Source organism: Halichoeres trimaculatus, unplaced genomic scaffold (genome assembly GCF_033239565.1).
Source record: "Halichoeres trimaculatus isolate MK-OKI-2021-1 unplaced genomic scaffold, fHalTri1.1 fHalTri1_scaffold_14, whole genome shotgun sequence".
NCBI classification, from domain to species: Eukaryota; Metazoa; Chordata; class Actinopteri; order Labriformes; family Labridae; genus Halichoeres; species Halichoeres trimaculatus.
The window spans coordinates 26516569-26539042 of NW_027437192.1; the positions used below are offsets into that span (position 1 = coordinate 26516569).

The 22474-nt window shown below is 42.2% G+C and overlaps 1 protein-coding gene across 4 annotated transcripts in view; it reads left to right on the forward strand.

Moving 5' to 3' along the window:
• The window catches only part of LOC141802757 (triple functional domain protein), a 93026-nt gene extending 71145 nt beyond the window's left edge, over positions 1-21881 (forward strand). Inside the window, exons 34-63 of one of the 4 annotated variants that reach the window (XM_074686476.1) lie at positions 979-1080; positions 2231-2260; positions 3948-4090; positions 4197-4296; positions 4386-4629; positions 4733-4840; positions 5115-5308; positions 5408-5578; positions 8427-8522; positions 10289-10437; positions 10556-10622; positions 10762-10865; positions 10950-11019; positions 11114-11203; positions 11311-11403; positions 11597-11647; positions 11735-11812; positions 11943-12134; positions 12358-12538; positions 12650-12916; positions 13012-13520; positions 14334-14581; positions 16347-16485; positions 16561-16588; positions 16697-16859; positions 17033-17154; positions 17247-17325; positions 17461-17661; positions 17769-17907; positions 19228-21881. In XM_074686476.1, the coding sequence (XP_074542577.1) occupies positions 979-1080; positions 2231-2260; positions 3948-4090; positions 4197-4296; positions 4386-4629; positions 4733-4840; positions 5115-5308; positions 5408-5578; positions 8427-8522; positions 10289-10437; positions 10556-10622; positions 10762-10865; positions 10950-11019; positions 11114-11203; positions 11311-11403; positions 11597-11647; positions 11735-11812; positions 11943-12134; positions 12358-12538; positions 12650-12916; positions 13012-13520; positions 14334-14581; positions 16347-16485; positions 16561-16588; positions 16697-16859; positions 17033-17154; positions 17247-17325; positions 17461-17661; positions 17769-17907; positions 19228-19782 (4713 nt within the window). In that variant the 3' untranslated portion in view covers positions 19783-21881. Of the gene's footprint in view, positions 1-978; positions 1081-2230; positions 2261-3947; positions 4091-4196; positions 4297-4385; positions 4630-4732; positions 4841-5114; positions 5309-5407; positions 5579-8426; positions 8523-10288; positions 10438-10555; positions 10623-10761; positions 10866-10949; positions 11020-11113; positions 11204-11310; positions 11404-11596; positions 11648-11734; positions 11813-11942; positions 12135-12357; positions 12539-12649; positions 12917-13011; positions 13521-14333; positions 14582-16343; positions 16486-16560; positions 16589-16696; positions 16860-17032; positions 17155-17246; positions 17326-17460; positions 17662-17768; positions 17908-19227 lie in introns of all 4 variants that reach the window. The other 3 variants (XM_074686473.1, XM_074686477.1, XM_074686474.1) reach the window with 3 other exon arrangements.
• Positions 21882-22474: the final 593 nt, after the last annotated feature.

Genomic DNA, 22474 nt, shown 5'->3' on the forward strand with positions numbered 1-22474 from the left:
AAATACTTTTTTGCTCAAAATTAGAGCTAGACGATTTTGCCTCCAAAAAAAATCTTCAATTTTTTAAATAAAAAACTTGATTAACTATTCGATTTTGTCCTTCACTTTAAAAACAAAATAACTGCAGACTGCAAATATATGACCAACAACAGAATTTATTGTTTTTGTCAAAGAATGCAAAAAATATGACAGCCTTTTAACCATCTTTACCAAAAGTGTCTCTGTTAGTTTAGTGCTACATTATTTACATTGGATCATTCAGCATAACATATTATCTCAACTATTATAAATAAGTTAATAAAGCTAAACTGCAGAAGCTAATGCTAGTTTAACTAGGGCCCTCTGGGCAACAGCTTACGATGATGTTTGATCACCAGAGAACAAAAACTAGAACAAAATAGGCCAGTGAACTCCCAACAAACAAAGCGACGTGATGAACAGCGCAGCTAGAGGCTAACATTAGGCTAACTTTGTCTAACGTTAGAGATGTTAAAGAAAACCTTATATTTCTTCCAAACATAGTGACAACAGGTTGTCTCGAATGTGATGTCGGCTTAGCTTAAAACAGATGTAGACATTCTTCTCCTGCGCTACTTCCAAAGAAGACACTTTTCTTGGTTGAGATGTGGCTTAGAAGTAAAAAATACATCTCGTCACCCAGCCTCTTGGGATACCTTGTGCTGAAGTTGCTTGTACTCCAAAAACACCATTTCACCATTTTTAAACTTAAAATTTCAAAAAAAAAAAAAAATCTTACAAAACCAAAAGAAAACTGACTTTCCACAGTCGTTGGGCGGAGAATGTCCCGGTGTATGAGAAGACTATACGCACTTTGATTAGCTCATAATGTTTGAGGGTGGGACTCAGCCTTAGGTCAGTTATTCTCTGTCATAAACCATCAGTGTGTTTGTACTTTGGTGACAGAGTGAATAATTCCCAGTCCCCTCTAATAATCCTGCTAACATCTTCTCATCCTAGACGTCAGAGCTGGGGGTCACAGAGCATGTTGAAGGAGACCCTTGTAAGTTTGCTCTGTGGGTGGGACGCACTCCAACTTCAGACAACAAGATTGTGCTCAAGGTAAAAAAAAAACACTTACTTGTTTCTATTTCCTGTCAGATTTGGGTTGAAGCGATATAGATTTTTGAACCCTGAGTTTTCTGAGAATGAAAATTTGTGAAACATCAAACATTCAGTTTCTTTACATGTCAGGTTCATGTAAGAAAAGAGTGTGTGTTCACGTAGTAAATGTCACGTGGATTAAGGTCTGTTTGGTGGAATCGGGCTAAAGTGTGGGAAATCTCTATATCGGTCTAACCCAGTTTTCTCGTCCCTCTTTTATATCAAACCCTCTCCTACCATTCCTCTTTTAACACTGTCTCTCTGATCTATTGTTTGATTGCATGAGCAGCTTAAGATGGCCAAAAATCTTCCTGTAGTCAGGGCTCTTCTTTCTCCTTGGTTCCTTTCTTCTGTCTCTCTGTCTTCTGTTTGGCTCGCTCTGCCAGCCTCTGTTTCTGCTTTGTTCCATCTGTTAACAAACACAGGCACATTCGTGTATCTGGGGCTGTGTTTTTTTTTTTTGTCGATGTTTGTATCTCTAATTCTCTCTGTGGGCTGACATGCTTCCACCAACGCTGCTGACACCGATTCAACCCCTTTACGCCCACAATCTCCGGTACTGGCTCCATGCCACTTCAGTGAAGTGACGAGCAGCCATCTTTTCTGACAGAAAATAAACTTTTTTTATTGGTTTGAGCGCTGCTGTGGAAGAAAGATATGGTATCAGTTTGTGTGTTCTTGTAGTGCATTCGGAGCCCTCACTCTCTCAAACTGTCTTTGTTGTCTGTGTGGTAAAAAAACTGTCACAGATGGATTAAAATGTGGGTCAGCAGTTGGAACAGCATGAATCCTAACACGTTCAACTCTGAGCATTTCAGTTCTGTAGCACATGTTGGCTACCAAACTAACCACAAGAAGCAGTCATTTGGTGTGTGTACTATTAATGAAGTGTGTCTCATCACTAACTACACATGTTCTCTGTTACACACACCATCCACGACAACATACTTAATACTGGATTGGCCTACAGTCAGCTGTTACAGCAGTGTGTCAGTGTTGTTTGTTTCTATCATGTCAAACCATTTCTGTCAGCATAAAAAGTGTCATCATTGTACATCTTCTCAAACCAAACCAGTGAAATTCTCTATTTTATATCTTAAATTCAAAGCTAAGTCAGGGATCCAAACACGGAGCGATGGTGAGTACAAACTATCCTGCAACACAGCCCTCAGCCACTTCACACAAGTCTGAAAAATACACTCTGAGCACTTCTTATCCTCTCTCCATCTTTAACACCAGCTGAAGGCAAAAAGCACTACATGTGTTCCAAATCAGGAAGACAATTTTACACAGCGCCAAAGCTGGGAGGGCAAAAGATTACAGTGTGAACTTTTCATGGGTAGTGTTTTCCAAAAGCCGCCAAGGAATAAATCGAGCAGAGTGTTTCATGAAGGGAGTTGTTAAAAAGTGTTAAAAACACCTGAATACTGAACAGCAAGAGAGATCTGAACAGTAAATTTATCCAACATGCATAAAATATTGAAGGAGGTAAAACTGTACAAGTTGTTTATCATCTATACTGCAGGATGTCTTGTTGATTTTATTAATCAGATGTGAGTTTAGCTTTGTAAGGTGACCTCGAGTGCTTTGAAAGGCATGAGCTGTAGTTGAAATAATAGTTGACTTAAAGTAACAGAAAGCTAAAAGAGTTTGATGTATAATAATTTAATTTGACTGAAGTTCCTGTGAGGAATTTCTAAGTTATTTTGAAAAAGTCCCATTTCTGGATCCTGATTGTAATCCACATCTTAGAATGAGATTATCATCACCAATATGGTTTATTTCAAAACGCTATTTCTCAGCTTCCTGACTGGGTCAGACAGGATTGCTTTACAACACGTCAAAGTCTCCGTGACAACACAAAGCCGGCCGACTGACAAAAAGAAAAAGGATGTTCGAGCAGAAGAAAGCTGAACAAGAGAGTGACAGCGCATGGGCTAAAGGCTAAAGCACAGATCAGCTCACAGGCTGTTGGTGATAATGTGAAATCCAACCTCAACTGCATTTCCTGCAGTTGAGGTTTGAGTTGGTTGATGGACATAACCAGAATACACTAACATTACATATGACAGACACGTCTCAGAGCTTTGAGCTGTGAGTAAATACAGTTGGCTACTAAACTTCGGTGCGAACTCAGTTTAAAAAGTTTGCTTGTTACACATATTAAACAATAGTGCTATGTAAATAGTAATTAATATGTTACCTCATCGCTTTGTATCTGGGAAAAATGTTGTCTTGAACAAAGAAAAGCAGCGCAGATAAGGAGATCTGCTCTCTATTTATTTGCTTCAAAGCAAACTCATCTTGACAAGAGTCATGTCCTCACAACAGGGTGGTGCAAGTGCTCATGGGAAGCAAAATCTATGAAAATACTAGCTTTTCCAGATAGCCCTCCTAAACTTTTAAACTTAACTATTGAAATCATCTAGCACAAGATAAAAGTTAAATAAATGAAGCATAAAGAAAAAAATACAATACAATATGTAGTTATTGTAAATTACAGAAGGAATATAATTTATTGTTCAGTTATAACAGACAGGGTTTCAGCTTTAACAGGACAAAAAGTTCACTGGTCATTATTTTATGTCCTTTTTTATCTTTAGAAGACCACTACCTCAAGACCTGAGCTTGGAAAACACTGGTTTTATGGCACAACTGGGATTCAAATTTACTCCAAGAGAAATTTTTCTAGATGATGAGAGATGATAAGAAGTGATCTCAGACTTGAGTGAAACACACAGAGTGAAACAAGAATTTCAAATGAAGTTCATTTTCTGACAACTCTTGACGTCTTGAACTTCTTTCTACTTTTTCACTGACGACAGGCTTCAAGCATCGAGAACAAGCAGGACTGGATCAAGCACATTAGAGAGGTGATTCAGGAGCGCACCATTCACCTGAGAGGAGCCCTGAAGGAGCCCATTCATATCCCCAAAGCAACTACAGTCAAGCACCACAAGGGGCGAAGGTAAATGTGACAAGTGGAGTGAAACATGGCCACTCGTGAGGGAGACATGAGTTTGTATCAAATTCACACAAACCTCCATCTTTAACTGATGACGTGTTTCTATCAGGGATGGAGAGGACCTGGACAGTCAGGGTGAAGGCAGCAGCCAACCAGACACCATCTCTCTGGCCTCCAGAACATCACAGAACACTCTGGACAGCGACAAGGTTCGCCAACACACACAAACACACACATACAACAGAATCAATCTTTTTTTGAGTGAGAAGAATCACTTTAAATATCTTTTCCCTCTCAGCTGTCCGGTGGCTGCGAGCTGACTGTAGTGATCCACGACTTCATGGCTAGCAACAGCAACGAGCTGACGGTACGACGCGGTCAGACGGTCGAGGTTCTTGAGCGCTGCCACGAGAGGCCGGACTGGTGCCTGGTTCGGACCACAGACCGCTCCCCAGCCATGGAGGGTCTAGTGCCCTGCTCCATGCTCTGCATCGCTCATTCCAGGTCATCCATGGAGATGGAAGGCATCTTCAATCACAAAGGTAAATCTTTTAAGTGCCACTGCACCTGTGCTAAAAAAGTTCAATCTATAGAGATCATCAATGAAGAAAAATTTGTAACCTTAAAATCTTTTTACCGTCACAGACACTCTGTCAGTTTGCAGTAATGACTCCATCATGCCAGGGTCATCGGCTACGCTCCAGCCTGGACACGGCCTTGGCTCCCACACCTCCCCAGGGCCCAAACGACCAGGTACAGAAACGCTGTGTTATATGTGCAGAATGGTGTTCAATAACTAGATTTGAAGTCAAATGTCTTGTGAGTAGGTTTTTCTAGTTGTTTTTCACACCAAATATCACATTTTGGCTCAGAGAATTGGTAGTACTCTATCCTCCTGGATTCAAAAACCAGTTGTTGTGCTGTTTAAAAAAATCTCAGAAGTGAAAGGTCAGAAGAGTTTTGTTTTCTCTGTTGTTTTACGTCTCAAAAAATCATTAAACTAAGCTTGGTGTATTTTCTTTTTAAGGTAACACCTTGCGTAAGTGGCTCACGAGCCCAGTGCGTCGGCTCAGCAGCGGTAAAGCAGACGGCCACGTGAAGAAACTGGCCCACAAGCACAAGAAGAGCCGTGACATAAGAAAGAGCGGGGAGATGACCATGGGATCCCAGAAAGACTCAGACGACAGCGCTGCTACACCTCAGGACGAGACTGTGGAGGAGGTGGGCATGCTCACGTTACCGCACACACATTCCCAAAAATGTGCTCACTCTGTTTGTACTGTGATGTAATCTCAACGTTTTCACCCATGTGTGTCGCAGAGGGTTCGTAATGAGGGCTTGTCCAGCGGCACATTATCCAAGTCCAGTTCTTCAGGGATGCAGAGCTGCGGAGAGGAGGAGGGAGAGGAGGGCGCTGACTCAGTACCTCTGCCTCCACCTATGGCCATCCAGCAGCACAGCTTGTTACAGCCAGACTCACAGGATGACAAGGTGAGGAGAGGGAGGAGGAAGCAGTGGGGACGCAAGAGAGGGGTCAGGGAAAAGAAACACGAGGACAGGCAGAGATGATGAGGAGGAGAGGAGTCAGATGAGAAGTAATGACGCTGAAAGTATGAATCAAAAAGGAAACTCAAACGGAGCAACACTTTTTCGGTGCAGACGTTTTAAAGAAAGCAAGACCAAAAATGCCTCCAGTTGTTTGGATTTTGCCATAACGACTCTGTAGTTGATGATGAGCATGAACACAGGGAGGGAATCAATCTAAAACAGCTTTTTTTGACAGATTTTATGGTTTTCAGTGCTTCATTAAGGTCAGAAAGATTCTTTTTCCTGTGTTATGTTAGTTTTGTTAAATAAATGTATTAAAGAGTTATCCAGAAAAATGCTAAGCATAGAAAATTCACACAGTGTACAGATTATTTCTAATTTGATAAATGCTACTTCGAACTAGCTTACTGTTATATATTTTTATACATTTGTGATTGTGTTGTAAATTTAAGAGGCTCTTTGTTTTCTCTTTCTGTATTCATTGTGGGACTCAAAAATGAGATCATGCCTCAGCTAAAGGTGTTATTATAAAGTGATGAAGTTAGTGGGATAAATTAAGGTTTGGTCCGAACAAGAGGTGCTGATACTGTAATGGTTTAATCCCATGAGACATCTTAAATTTAAACTGCATATTATCGCCGTACATGATAATCTGAAAGCTAAGCGAAACATAATCTACACTGGTTCTTTTCCTTCTCATCTCTTATGCTTTTTAGTTCCTGTAGATTACTTTTCTATCATTTCAGTCTCCCATTTTCTCAAAAAGTGCATTTCTTGGCATAGTTTAAGTGACTCTTAAGTTTCTGTTATGCATAACATTTAATCTTGGCATGTTGCATCCAGTTTTCTCTTCAGATTAGCGTTGACACATTTCAGGCACACCAAGTCTCCACCTCGAACAAAGTGGAGACTCCTCTGACACTAATTTCTGTTTCTCTTTTGTTTTGTTTCCTAATTGTATCGTTTACTGTTTGCCATGCTGTAGCATTACCTTGATTTATGTCCTGTCTTTGCTTTGTCTCAGTTTCCATACCTCTCCATCTGAAATGCCCTGGTCTTCCCCCTCTGTCTTGTACCTCAGTCGATTCTTCAAACCTCTCTTTTTTTTCCCTCTCTTCAGCTTTAACGCTACCTGCTAAAAGCCTTCTCTTTGGTTTCTTTATCCATGCATAGGTTGAATTATCTTAAGTCAGCAGCTGTAGACCTAAGTTTCCTCTTTTTAAAACACATATTTCTTTGCACTCTTCAAGTCACTCTTCTTAACTTTTATATGATCTTAGTTAACCTTCCTGCTTTTCTTTAGAGATGAGATTTTCCTTAGTTTCACTTATTTTGACTTGTGATTTCTACCCTGTCTACCACCAAACCACTGTTAGCAGAGTCTCATGGCATATCAGTAATGGCCCTACAGAGATGTAGAAAAAGAATGATGCATGTAGCTCTTCAGGAGGGAAATGTAAAGGTGCTCTCTGCCAGTGTCAGCGCAGATCAGATTTCTAAAGTAGTTCATTTAAAAAACATTTTTGTCTTTTTGCCTTGAGCCTGTTAAGGAACACAGAGCTGCAGTTTGTTTCTGCATGTTTGTCACTCAGAGAATGGGAAAAGGTTGGTTGCTACAGGAAGTTAAAAAAAAAAGTGTCCACACAAATCTAAAAAGTCCAGTCCACTCAATCCTCAGGCAGCCAGCCTGGATGATAATCAGAATCTGAGCCCACATTGAGGTGAAAACTCAAAAGCTCCCTTGTTCCCATCCTCCTCCAACCCCTCCCCCACCCGTCCTGCTCGCTCGTCCTCATCTCCCTTTTACCCTCTGTGCGTTAACCTCATTAACCATGCGAGTAATTGGCATCTCTAAACGCTGGCGAGGCCAGAAGGGCACACAGCCTCACCCAGATTCCTAATTGGGGAAAGTCTTGAAGCACAGCACAGCAAGGGTGAGAGTCTCCTCAACTGTATATACATACATTCATTCACCTCTCTCCTTTATTCATTTATTTATTTATTTATTTATTTTTTATTTAAAAGGCTGTTCACTATCATCTCAGAGAGCAACAGAAACATCCTCCATTCAGTTACTATCCCCCCACACATCCTCATCTCCATCTTTTCTGACCACTTTCTTTCCACGCCTTCATTTAGCCACCACACTTTCAGCCTCAAGTTTTTCATTGACATTTTTTCAAATGAAGTTCATGAACTTTACCTTTTCATTTCCTCTCAACTTGAAATAAGACAATGTTGCACCAGGTTTTTTTTTCTTCTGGAAGCATCCTTTTGGATCTCGTTTCAAATGACAGCATTAAGACATGACACACTTCTCACTGAGTCATTCCTCCCTCAGATTACTGCAATAAATATTAACCTGTGATTGACTAACACAGATACAAGCCTCATTGACGCTGACTTTGAGAATCATCTTAACCAAAACTGAGGCATGACCTCCAGCCATCAACTAATATTGAGTCGTGCTGTTTTGCATTTTAGTTTTTAAGGTTCCCTCACATAAATTTGAATTGACATTTCAGTGTTAAATAATTTTAAAACATTTTATTATTTTTGGATGAAAATTTTTGTTTTGAATTGTTAAATGCAAAGGTTTTTATTTTAAAGGAGTTATAAATTAAAGTTTATATGGCTGACGAGCTTTTATCTGGATTCTTTAGAAGTAATTATTTTCTATGTAAGAAGAGTTTTATTGGCTCTAGCATAATCATTTATTACACTGAATCCATTATCAGCTTCTTACGCTCTTTTTTCACCCCTTCATCTTCTATTCTCCATTACTGTCCAGACCTCTTCTCGTCTGTCCGTCCGTCCATCCAGTTCAGAGACGCCCAGTGCTGCTGAGTTGGTGAGCGCCATCGAGGAACTGGTCAAAAGCAAGATGGTAGGAAGAACAAATACACTGAACTTGATGTTTTCACTTTGATTTACTCAGTTGAGTTAGGCCACACTCACACCAGACAGCTGTTAGATCTTAACTGACTTCAAAAGTTATGGCTCTAACACAGATTTTTAACACAGCAATTCTTGAACAACATATACTGAATTATTTTTAAGACTGCTGCACCACGCTCTTGGGCTGAATCCCAATGTCCGCCCTAAACCCTGAGCACTGAGTCCTTATGGACTTAGTTGACATAACATGGAAAGTGGTGGAGTGCACAAGTCTGCAGAGGCTTAAAGCTGCGGGTCCACCAAGCAGTCCGGGTCGGTTCAGTACAGTGTGGGACCGTTTGGTACAGTCAAGCCTGGTCTCGTTTGCGTTTCCACAGCAAACTGTGCCCTCTCGTGGTGGGCGGCGTCTAAGCCGGATGCCGGAAGCCGCAGCTGTTAAACAATAGCGCGACGCCATAGCAGCTTACCCCGCTATTAAATCCAACAAAAAAGAAAACGCGACACAGTAAACAAAGAGCATATATGGAAGACATGCAGCATTTCGTCCTCTCTGTGATTTTAATGTAACTCTCTGTTACAAAGTGCAATCAAGCTTTGTTTCAGAGAAGTCTGTGTGCCGCCAGGAGAAATGCAGCCACTGTCGGGGTAAGTGATGATTCTGACCAATCAACGGTCTGCAGTGTGTTGCTCCACCTTCCGAGAGCGGATCGGTTCAGTCTGGCACATATACGGAAGGGTCCCAAAAAAGTGGGACGGCTCGTCTCGGATTTTAGGGATCTGGATGATCCTGGATGAGTCAGTGGAAATGCCCCAAAAAGCGCGCCATACCAAGACGAACTGAACCAGTCTGCTTGGTGGAAACGCGACTTAAGACACACTGCCTGGCCCAATAACAATCGCCACCAAAAAAAAGATCATACACTCTAATATTTTGTTGGATCGCCTTTGGTTTTGATTATGGCACACATTCCCCATGGCATTGTTTTCATAAATTTCTGCAATGTCACAAGATTTATTTCCATCCAGTGTTGCATTAATTTTTCACCAATATCTTCATTGATGATGGCAGAGTCTGACTGCTGCGTAAAGCCTTCTCCAGCACATCCCAAAGATTCTCAATGGGGTTAAGGTCTGGACTCTGTGGGGGCCAATCCATGTGTGAAAATGATGTCCCATGCTCCCTGAACCACTCTTTCACAATCTGAGCCCCATGAATCCTTGCGTTGTCAAAATATGAAACATGGCCTTGCCATCAGAGAAGAAAAAGTCCATTGATGTAATAACCTGATCATTCAGTATCTTCAGGTAGTCAGCTGACCTCATTCTTTGAGCAAAGACTGTTGCTGAACCTAGACCTGACCAACTGCAGCAACCCCAGATCATAGCAGTGCCCCCACAGGCTTGGACAGTAGGCACTAGGCATGATGGGAGATCACTTCATCTGCCTCTCTTCTTACCCTGATGGCCCATCACTCTGGAACAGGGTCAGTCTGGACTCATCAGACCACAGGACCTTCTTCCATTGCTCCAGAGTCTAATCTTTATGCTCCCTAGCAAATTGAAGCAAATTGAAGGCAAAAAATGTTGAGTATTAAATTACCTGGCAGCCTTAAGATGCTCAGAGGGTACATTTTAGACTCCAATTTTCTGCAAAACAGATTACTCACTTTTTCCATCTTTTGAAACAGACTCAAGTTTTCACCTTTGGTGCTCTCTGTCACAAACTTGAGTCAACATTTCTCTCCTGTGCTGCAGGCTTTGGAGGACAGACCCAGCTCCCTGTCAGTAGAGCAAGGCGACAGCAGCTCTCCCTCCTTCAACCCCTCTGACAACTCCCTCCTCTCTTCCTCCTCCCCCATGGAAGAGATGGATGAAAGGCGGACCAGCATTCTGAAGAAAAGACAGTATGACAGCTCCTGGTGGCTCTCTCACAAAAACACACCCTGATGTTCAGGGCTTTCTTTGTTTGTTTCACTTCATCCATGAATCTTGAGTTCACGTCTGTTTTCTTCTTCGCTGCAGCTTCATTCTGCTGGAGCTGGTGGAGACAGAGAGAGATTATGTCAGAGACCTGGGCCAGGTGGTGGAGGTGAGTCGATGTTTATCAGCCAGTTATTTGTTTTCACATTAGCGTATTATCTTAAAGAGCTAGAAATGTGGTATATGGGAATGAATTTGCTGAATTTCCGGACCCTATGGTGAAAATGTTTGTGTGTTTCTAACAAAAGGGCTACATGAGCCGAATGAAGGAGGAGGGCGTCCCTGATGATATGAAAGGAAAAGACAAAATCGTTTTTGGAAACATCCACCAGATCTACGACTGGCACAAAGAGTACGTAGAGAATGCAGAGTAACTCTGATCACACTCTCTGGTTCAGTCTCTTACTTACTCCTCTGCTGCTTCTGTCTCCTTCAGTTACTTTCTCGGGGAGCTGGAGAAATGTTTGGAGGACCCTGACAGACTGGGACCACTGTTTCTCAAACAGGTTCATAAATCATGGATCTCAAACCTCTCTTTGTTCGCTATTTTAATACACTTCTCAATTTTCACCGCGTGTGATTGTGTGTTCTTTTTTGTAGGAACGAAGACTCAACATGTACGTGGTGTACTGTCAAAACAAGCCAAAGTCAGAGCTCATTGTCTCTGAGTATATTGACACGTACTTTGAGGTATGAAGCCATGCTTTTGTTTCACACATCAGATACTGCAAAGCTCCATTTAGGAATCAGTTGTAGGTTTCAGCTTTGTGAGTAAACTCTGGCCTCTGACATCGTAGGAGCTAAAGCAGCGGTTAGGACACAGGCTGCAGATCACAGACCTGCTCATCAAGCCTGTCCAGAGGATCATGAAGTACCAGCTGCTGCTCAAGGTTGGTCTACATACAAGACAGCAGATGGTGCTAGAGCTTTAACTGCTACCTTTGTGTCTTATTTATAGTCTTTCCATCTTTACACTCGCATCACTGTCAGAGTCCATTCCCTATATTTGCTTAAGTCTACCGCTGATCACATTCTCGGATTTTAAAGAGAGCTGACGGTTGAGTTGTTATTTTCCTGTCATAGGATTTCCTGAAACATTCTAAAAAAGCGGGGCTGGAGTCTATGGAGTTGGAGGTGAGATGATGATCAAGTGATTTTAGATTGATTAAAACCCAAACAGGGCAACCTCATCAACCTTTCTGTCTTTTCTGATTCTCACAGAAAGCAGTGGAGGTCATGTGCATCGTGCCAAAAAGATGTAACGATATGATGAACGTCGGCCGGCTTCAGGGATTTGAAGTAAGAAATCAGACTGCTGTATGAATAAGCACAAACTCACAGCGTTAAAGTAAACTCTCTAACAGGGTTAATGTTTCACCATCCCTCCTGCTCCTCATCTGCCCTTTTCCATCTTTTTCTCCTCCCCCAGGGGAAGATCGTGGCTCAGGGCCGCCTTTTGTTGCAGGACACGTTCATGGTGTCCGACCCTGAGGGCAGCCTGCTCGGCAGGATGAAGGAGAGGAGAGTCTTTCTGTTTGAGCAGCTGGTCATCTTCAGCGAGCCTCTTGACAAGAAGAAAGGATTCTCACTGCCAGGCTTCCTCTACAAGAACAGCATCAAGGTAACAGACGTGTGGAAAACTAAAACGCCACTGAATTTTTAGTGGAGGGCAGTGGAAATGTGGGTGTGTAAATTACCTATCCTTTAAATGGTCTTTAGCTCCCTCTGGTGGAGAAACTGAAGCATGTGGAGCATGATTAGGTTTAGAGCTGCAGTAATAATGGAAGAAGCATCGTATTATTAACACGACATACAATGAAATATAACACACCGTCTTCACGCAGGTGAGCTGTTTGGGTCTGGAGAACAACGTGGAAGGAGATCCCTGCAAGTTCACTCTCACCTCAAGGTTGACAAACAGCACCGTGGAGTCCTTTGTACTTCACTCCTCACACCCTGGGGTGCGTGAGGTATGGACCCTTCAGATAGCCCAGATACTCGAGAGCCAACGTAATTTCCTCAACGGTAGGCTTAATTTAACACACACACTCACACACACAATTACACACACTCATATTTTGGAGAAGGAAACATGTGCAACATGGACACCCCCATGTCTTTTGTACCTCACCACAGCTCTAACCTCACCAATAGAGTATCAGAGGAACCATGTGGGGGCAAGTGGCGGGCCCTGCGTGCCCAGCCCGGGTGCTCCAGGTGGAGGCAGCAGTGGCTCCAGCGTGCCTCTTGGAGGTGGAGGCGGAAGTTCCCAGGGTAGTGCTGTCCCTTCAGGGCCCCAGGGCGGGTCTCGTCGTCCCTCCAGGATCCCCCAGCCTTCCCGTCTACCCCAGCCCCTACGTCATCACCCCGGAGCCGACCCCGACGGCCCTGGTAAATTATCAGGTATGAGGCGTGTGTTTTTAAAGATGTAAAATTTGTTTTGGAGGGTGAAATCAAATGCGTGACTGAGGTGTGAGTTTTGCACACTTATGATCTAGGTTCGTCCCCTTGTCCTGTTCCACCTTCCGCACTGCCTCCAGGGGGCAGCCCACAGGGTAAGCGCCCCTTCCAGACCCCAGAGGACCAAGCACAGGCCCCCACTCCCGCCAGCGCTGTAGCCCCTATTCCTCGTGCCACGGTTGGGCCCCTGCCCTCCACACCCACTTCCAAACCACGGCCAGGAGCCGTGTCCCCTATGGTGGCCCCTGTGGCCACGCCTGCCTTTGGCAAGGATTGCCTTCCCCCGCCCCCTCCCAGTCCCGGCCAGAAGTCTGGATCTGGATTCTGGAGCTCCATGCCAGGCTCTCCAGCCAGCCGGCCTGGCTCATTCACCTTCCCAGGGGAGGCAGGAGAGTCTCCGGTCCGTCAGAACTCAAACCAGATTCAGACCGGCTCTGGATCTGGGAGCCAGTCCCACAGACACTCCACGCACAGCAAGGAAGCCGACCGCATGAGTACGTGCTCATCAGCCAGTGAGCAGTCCATCCAGTCCACTCAGAGTAACGGGGTAAGACTTCTCCTGCTGCTCAGTGTAGCACCGACTAACACCGAGGCAGAGGGAGGCCTGGTCTGTCCTGTCTGCCTGCCGTCTCCTGTTCTGCTGCAGCCAGCTCTACTAATCTGTCCCTACTTTGCATCTCTGACGACCTTCACTGCTCTCCAACATCATCTTCTCTAGCTTTAGACCGTTTCTGGGGACAATCTCTAGCAAATGTTTCCTCTTTCAGTAAGATTTCAGACTCAAACCCCACTAGTGGATCAATCAGCTCTCCAGTGACTCCTTTTCAAGGCTATCCCTGCATCTCTGACTCTGACAAAGCTTGTACTAACATTTGACTTCCTCTTCATCGCCCTCTTCCTGCTGTCTTCATGGTGTGTTACTGAAATGTTTTTTCCTGCAACTAACCTCTGGCGTTTGTGGTTTGGAAGCAAACGTACTCGATAGAGAGCCTCTCATTTAACCTAACGTTCCTGCTCATGTCTTTGTTTGGAGCTGCAGAACAAAGACAAGCGAAAAGGAAATCTTCATCTTTTCCTGCTTCTCTCTGTACGGTTCTCCTTTTTTTCCATGGGGAAAGTAATCAAGCACTGTTTTTTTTAGTCGGGAGATTTTGCCAAAGGAAGCGAGTAATCAAACATCTTGTTTTGAAATGTTTTCTGCTTGGAAAAGTTTTCTTTTCCTCATCAAAATAAGGGTAAAAACTTTGAGATTATATCAACAACTAATGAATAAGTGTACGCGTTTAAGTTACGTTGATATCTTACTTGTGTATTTGTATTTATGGTTTCCCTCTGTCTGTAATCTGTCCCTGTGTTGCAGAGTGAAAGTAGCAGCAGCAGTAGCGTATCCACCATGTTGGTAACCCAGGACTACATGGCTGTGAAGGAGGATGAAATCAGCGTCTCTCAGGGTGAGGTGGTTCAGATCTTGGCCAGCAATCAGCAAAACATGTTCCTGGTGTTCAGGGCAGCCACTGAGCAGGGCCCCGCCGCCGAGGGCTGGATCCCCGGCTTTGTGCTAGGACACACCTCAGCCATTGTTCCAGATTGTCCTGAGGGGACCATCAAGTAAGAGCTCCAACAAACATTACAGGATGAAAAAAGTGACTATATCATAACATTGGCTCATTTTTGTACCAATAGTTAATCTGATTTTCAACTTGTGTTTTTTTTTTTTTACTTAATTCCCCCCAAAACAGAAATATTTCTTGAAATGAATTCAATGGGTTTTTATTCAAGTGCAACCTTTCCCATGTTAAACTGTAGAGTTTGTGCTTGCGCTCATGTCAGTTTTCAGTTTTTGCTGAAGTATCTTTACACAGCCATTTAATTGGTTTAAAGGGAGTAATTGCTTGGATTATCTGGCCTCCTCTTTGCTGTTAGCAGCCTGAGGTTGAGAGAAACACTAAAAGGAATTTAACATAAAGGTGTTGTTTAAAAATGAGAAGTTATGACATTTTGATTTTTCTTTGTCACTGATACAAAATGTTAATCATTGGGTATGTTTTGGTAATTGGATTTTCCGTTCAAAAACATATTAAGGGGAGTGGTCATTTGATTTCCACTCTAAAATTCAAAAATGAAAATTGAAAAACCAGTTGATTTTTATTTTCTGTTTTGAAAAACAGGAAATGATATGTCAGTGTAAAGAAACAAAAAAAAAACACTTTTTTTAACCATATTTTGCAACTGGGAAGTTGCCTTTCTAAGTAAAAGCGCCAGTCAGGAGGGTGTAGAAACTGACAACTAACATGAGTTTGTGCTTGCATTTTGTGTTTGTGCTTGCATGGACCGCACACAAGTTTCTTAGAATCAGCGCTAGGGAGTATTAGAGCCTGAAATGTAACAATGGCCTGAAATATAATGGTAAAAAAAATAATCAAACCCAAAATGTAATATCTGGTTGACAGTGTAACAAAAGTGCAGAGCCCAAAACGTAGAAACTTTTTGCCAGTTTTGTCAGTTATTACAATATGGGGCAGGCAAAATATTTTTCTCCTAACAGTGTAATAATTTCATTACATTGTTGAGTCAGTTGTTTATAGATTAAAGAGCTTTTTGCTTCAATGTGGAGCGTTCACACACAAATGTCCCCCATGTCCCATAAAAATATATAGATTTTACATTTAAAATTTTGACATTTCTGGCAACTTTTTCTTTAACCTCTAGTGAGTTAACCTCTTACTTTTGTTCAGCTTCAGCTCATTTGCTGGACTTAATCTGCTTCATTTTCTATGACACTGAAAGAATTGGGCTGATCTAAAAGTTTGGACTATTGGTTTATATATCTTATTAATGTATGATTGCTGTTACCTAAGTCAGTTATAGTCTTCTGTTCTCTAAAGTGAAGAAAGTCAGACGATAACACACAAGATATTAAGAACTCAATTGTGCAATTATGAGACAAGATTAAGTAAATGTCACAGTTAATCAAAAGTTAAGCAAAAAGATCTTTAATCTGTAAGTTATTGACTCACTCTATGATATATTAAAATTATGACACTATTAAGAGAAAAATATTTCGCCTGCCCCATAACTCGAAAATTGACAAAGAGGGTAAAAAGTTATTTTGTTTGGTGGCTCTGTTACATTATCAAAAAGTTATTACATTTTGGGTTTTGTTACATTTTTTTTATTTCATTTCAGATTGTTGTTACATTTTAAGCTCAAACAGGGAGTTTTCCTGAATTTTCGTTAGTTCCACTCTTGGATTGTTTTGATTTTAATATGCTCAAAATACTCTTAAATCACAGTGTACTTGAATGCCTGGTACCTTTTTGTATGCAGCCTAAGTTGAACAGGTTTGACTTTACACCTTCTCTTGTCCCAGTAGGAAGTCTTCGTCCTGGCACACGTCCCTGCGCATCCGTAAAAAATCTGAGAAGAAAGAGAAGGAGGCAAAGAAAGAGAGCAAACTGGAAAACGGTTACAGGAAGTCCAGAGATGGCTTGGCCAATAAAGTTTCTGTAAAGGTGAGTTCAACAGCAAGCGTCTGATGTGCTCTACGAGATGCTTCTCCTTCTAACGCTCTTTTTTCTTTTTCGCAGCTTCTAAATCCAAACTACATCTACGATGGTAAGTGTTAAACCATGAATACTGACTAAACCTGGGAAACCAGTGAGTTTGTTTCTAATAATCCAAGTACAGGATTCACACCCTGACTCGCTCCCCTCTGTCTCTCAGTTCCCCCAGAGTTCCTTGTACCCCTGAGTGATGTGACATGTGACAACGGAGAGAGCGTCACCCTCAGGTGTAAGGTTTGTGGTCGACCCCGGGCAGCTGTCACCTGGAAGGGACCCAGCCAGAGCAACCTCAGCAACAACGGACACTTTAGCATCGCCTACAGGTAAGGAGGCAAACTAAGTTGTTACAGGGGGCGGGGAAACAGTGCAGGGAAGGCTGCTTAAGATTGACATCTGGGTGTTTCTGCACAACTCAGCTGTCTAATCTTTGTCATAGCACAGCTGACTCTAAAGTGAACGTGGCTATAAGAGGTAAATGATCATCTGTTTATTTCAGTGACACGGGTGAAGCAACTCTGCGGATTATCGGCGTAGCCTCTGAGGACGATGGTGTTTACACTTGTGTTGCCACCAACGAGCTAGGCAGCGTAGCGTCTTCAGCTAGCCTCAGAGTATTGGGTAAGAGAGCAGGAGGAGAAGAAACAACACAAAACAGTACACAGAGCTGGTACTGTGTGGGCGTGAACTAACCCTCTGTGTTTATGTCACAGCCACGTCCAGTGATGGGATCAGAGTGAGCTGGAAAGATAACTTTGAGTCTCACTTCACTGAAGTTGTAGAACTGGGAAGGTAACAGACTGACTTTTTCTCCTTGTTCACCAAGCTCAGCCTGTTGTGATTTAAAGATCAACATTTAGTTTTTGGGACTGAAGGCTTTCTCCACTCAAAAAACTCAGCCCTGACTCCTGTTCTGTCTTTCTCCAGAGGTCGCTTCTCTGTGGTCAAGTGCTGTGACCTGCGAGGCACTAAACGCACGTTGGCGGTCAAACACATAAACAAAAAACTAATGAGGAGGGACAAGGTGACTCAGGAACTCAATCTGCACCAGAGACTCCGACATCCCCACATAGTTGATCTGATAGACACGTATGAAACCCCCAGCAGCTACGCCCTTGTCTTGGAGTTGTGAGTTTTGAAACCGCCCTCCACACACGTGTACATTATCAGCGTTGCAAACCGTAGGACACTTTACATTTCTTCCATCTTGTCATGTCTGTGATATATGTGTTCAGGGCTGACCAGGGGCGTCTGCTGGACTACATCGTGAGCTGGGGGAATCTGACCGAGGAGAAAGTGGCCTGCTACCTACGAGACATTTTAGAAGCTTTACACTACCTGCACAACTGCAGAATAGTTCATCTGGACGTCAAAGTAAGTACTGTCACCTGAATGTGTGTGCAGACACGCAGGAAAACGTGAATGATGCTCTGATGAAAGAGCCTTTTTTAATGTTTAAACTATTTTCAGTGTGAAGATCTTAACACAGATGGATCAGAAATTATCTATATTCCTATCATCCTTTTTGTCCCCTTCAAAAACTCTGAAGAGTATCTGTTAGGATGTTAGAGATCTGTATCTACTGTAAGACTTCATTAACACTGAAGTTTGATATTTTGTTAAACAATCTTACAGATTTACATTATGGTGCTTTACTCTCAGAGGTCTCCGCCTTTTTTAGCCATTTTTGAGTACTTTTGATTTTGCTTTCATAGTCATACAGTATTTGTGTTCTGACATGGGCATATTTGGTATTTAGTACAATATTACCTTTATAATAACTTTTTTTTCATTATGACCCACTTTATTAAGATACTGGGGCAAAAAATACTTAACACATAAAATCTGATTTGATAAATCACAAATACAAAATACAAATATGCTCAATAAAGCAACCAATGCTATTACACAGAGAGCTAGATTAAATATGTTTTATTCCTTCAGCCCTAAATAGTTTAAATATAAACTCAAAAGATAAATGATTCCAGGGCTCCAAAGTAAGATGTGGTTGGGCCTGTGGAGATCTAGATCCCCTCCACCTTTCTTTCCTACTCTTACCAAAAATAACCCCCCAAATTCCTCTCAGACTCCTCCATAAGTCTGAATCAGTAAATAACTTTTCAAATAACGCTGGCTCTCTTGTTTCTATATTTTTGCTTCATGTACTTTTCTCATCCATCAGTCATCCTCAGCTCCCTGCTGACTTTCACTTCCGCTGCTGCTTAGTTGAGTCTCCCTCCACCCACAAAGTTATCTAGCCCAGTCTACTGATTCATGCATCTCTTTTGCATTTAGAAAAATGAACGAAAATAACAAAGATATGAGCATAAGAGCAGTCCTGTATTTCACCTGCAATCCTATATTCTAGGAAGAAGTGTGTACAGGATGCACAGTAAAGTGCTTTTTAAAATGTGAAATTGAAAACCTACTATCTTTTTTTGTTGCCCATAATCATAAAATAAACAGTGGGGGCAGTTTGTAATTTGCAATTTTGATTTTCATATTCAGTAGTTAACGGGACAGCTCTATATGCACTAGTTTTTCCGCTATGACATTTCAAAAATGTGTCATCTGATTACAGCAACGGCATGAAGCATAACGTCATAATCATACTAATAGCTGTCAACTCAAAAGCTAAATGCTAACCTGCTCATCAATCAGTAAGACGTCTTTCCCTCTGATATTCCTCCACAGCCTGAGAACCTGCTCGTGGCCAGCTACAGTGGCACATCAAGGGTCAAACTCATAGACTTTGGCGATGCTGTCCAGCTTAACAGTGCCCACTACATCCACTCTCTGCTGGGCAGTCCAGAGTTCGCCTCCCCGGAGTTGGTCCTCGGAGAGCCTGTGTCGGTCACCTCTGACCTGTGGAGTCTGGGAGTGGTGACTTACGTGCTGCTGAGCGGTGCCTCCCCTTTCCTGGATGAGAGCTCAGAAGAGACCTGCCTGAACATCTGCCGGCTGGACTTCAGCTTCCCCAGGGATTACTTCCAGGGCGTCAGCCAGGCGGCGAGGGACTTCATCTGTCTGCTCCTGAGGACCGACCCAGGCAAGAGACCTCTGGCTGGGCTTTGCCTCCAGGAGCCATGGCTGCAGGTCGGTATGGCTGACGGCAGAGCCCGAGCAGAGAGCTGCCTGGACACCTCTCGCCTCATCTCCTTCATTGACAGGAGGAAACATCAGACTGATGCTCGGGCAATGGGAGGAGTCAGGAGCTTCATCCAAAGTCGCCTTCAGGCCCAGGTTTAAAAGATTGGATACACAAGTCCAACCCAAACTTCAGTTCCTACGGCCTGAAGCCGACAGAAGAAGAAGAAGGGAACATCCTTCCAGTTACGTCATCCTGTGCTTGGGCTGCAGGGACTGAGAGTCTGGAATTGAGCATCTTGCTGGTTTAGATGAAAAGAATGATTGTTGATCTCATCCTCTTTCACAGAATGCTGATTAAATAAAGTCCTGTAGTCCTTCCACCAATTAAACTGAGACCTGGTTCAGGTCCAAAACCAATCAGAGCCCCAGAGAACAGAGTTCTCACAAATCACATAAATTATTGGATGCCCTCGTCTACTGCTGCTTGCTGGTTTCAACTTATAACAGATTTTGTAGTTAAGTGAACAAAAATATATGAAAAAAAAGCATTATGAAGTAATTTATTTTCTTTGCAAGAGGTAAAGCTGATCATAAAGAGCCAGTTGATCAAGCCTTGACACTTGCACAGAAGCAGAGATTTAGGAGAAGGTGATGCCAACAGTGCTGGTGAGAGTAATGAGAGCAAACTGCGAAAGAGATACAGACGTGTTGCTCTTTTTCACAAAAACTGTTACTCAAAGACTTTTTGAGGAGCAGCCCTTTCTTATAGAAACAATGTAAACAAAGGAAAAGTCTGTCTATGTTTTCAAGAAAAAAATAACTGTAGAAAACGCTCACCAGTTAAAAGTTGCTGTGCCACTTTGGACTCTGTCGACACCTGGAAACACTGGCTTTATGAGACATTTGTACGTCTGATCAGAGCTTTTTGATGGCAGCGCTTATATAATGTACCTAATCTAAGATACCATGATGACCATGTTGTGAGTAACAATGCTGCACTGTCCATTCGGCAAAGAAACAATAGACATCCATGGTTTGCTTTTTCTAGAACAAAACTTGTGTTGCGCAGATATGAGATGTTTAAGCCTTACCTTGTATAAAGACTTCTGTCTTCTCTGACTACCACATCGGACTCCTGCTTTTGGACTGCAGGACATCGGACTGACCCAGCCTCGGCGGCAGCAGTGACTGCCAGATGTACGGAAGTGGATTCAGAGAGATGAAGACAAATTACTGTAAATGCACTCATTGTATGTTATGTTTGATTATCATGTGCAATGTTGCGGCTTTAACATTTTATGCAACTATTTATGAAGACATCCGTTGTATCTGTAATAAATCTAGAGAAAAGCATGTACTTGGTACTGCAAGCACTGCTGGTAGTTTGTGTTTATTTGCTGTTTGAGGGTTTTGACTTCCAGGCCAGGCCAGGTCAGAGGTCACGATCTACAATCATGATGGTTTGTTCAGATTAATTTAACACGCTTTGTTCTGTTTGCCTTTGTAGTATTGGTACACCAAAGTTGGGCTAGCTTTATAGTACTTAATAAAAAAAAAACCAGTTTTATTGTGATTATGGTTCACTTGAGGTAGATCATCTATGACCATGTGGAATGATTGTTTACAGCAGTTAAACTCAATATTGGAGTTAAGTTGATCCAGTCTTTGTGGTCTTTATGACATAGGAAAGAGATTAAGGAAAGGTTCAACTGTTGAAATAAATGGGAGGTTTGTTTAACATAATTTAGTAAACAGTGTTGTCATTTTATGTGAAAGAAACAACTTGTTGCCAAAAAAATAACCATCATTCACTTCCTTGTGAGAAATGAGGAAATTACCCCCAACATAGAAACCAACCACGGCTAGATTCCTTTCCTGAGAAAAAAAATGGATAATCAAAAAACATATAACAGCCAAGATGAAACGCTTCACTTCACAGTAAACTGACTTAAGATTAGGATGTGCTGCATTCTAACGGATTCTGCCAGAAGCAGAGGAACAGGACCTTACCAGGTCCTTTGCTGTCTTCTTATTTATTTGAAAATTATGAACAGGCCATGACAACAAGGAAACTTGGTCTGAATACCTCAGTTTAGGGCTTGTTTCATTGTTGTTTGTCCTTTTGTCATGTTTGTTTTCCGTTTGAGTTGTTTCATGTTTGTTTTTTATGTCTTTTTTACTTGCATGTATATTTTTTGTACAGATCAAACACATTTCCCCTTGTAAATAATCTCATTCTGCCATCAGTTATTTGAAATTAAACACAATTAAATCTCACTCCCTGTTTATATTTTGTTTCTTTTTTTTTCAGACATTTTTATTTATCCCAATGCCTAAGGTCAAATGAAAACTTATTTGTACATATGATGTGCAGAGGAGACATTTTGATCTATGCTGTGAATGTCTCAAACAGGCTGTGATCATAGTTTCTGTTTTCTTTCTAAAGGCCTCCTCTCCAACCTGTTTCTGCACTGCTTCATTGCTGTTCATTTACTTCATTTGAAACTAAGCTTGTGCCTAATTTTTTACAGACTCACTGCAAGGTGTATTTGAAGAAATAGAGTGTAACCTTTAGGGTTAGTAACTATATCAGTAAGAGCTGCTGGCCTTTAGCCTGCTTCTCTCAAGTCTCTAAACCAGGGGTCCGCAACCTTTACTATCAGAGGAGCCATTTTGCTTCATCTTGGAGTCATGTCATTCATGCCACAAAACCTATTTGTCTCCCCCCAAAAGCCATATATGTATAAAATTTTAAAAATAAGAAGTTTTTTGAATTTATGAAACTGTAGAAGTACAAAAAGAAGTCTTTAATTTGATCATATAGCCTACATTGATAATGTCACTCTACTCA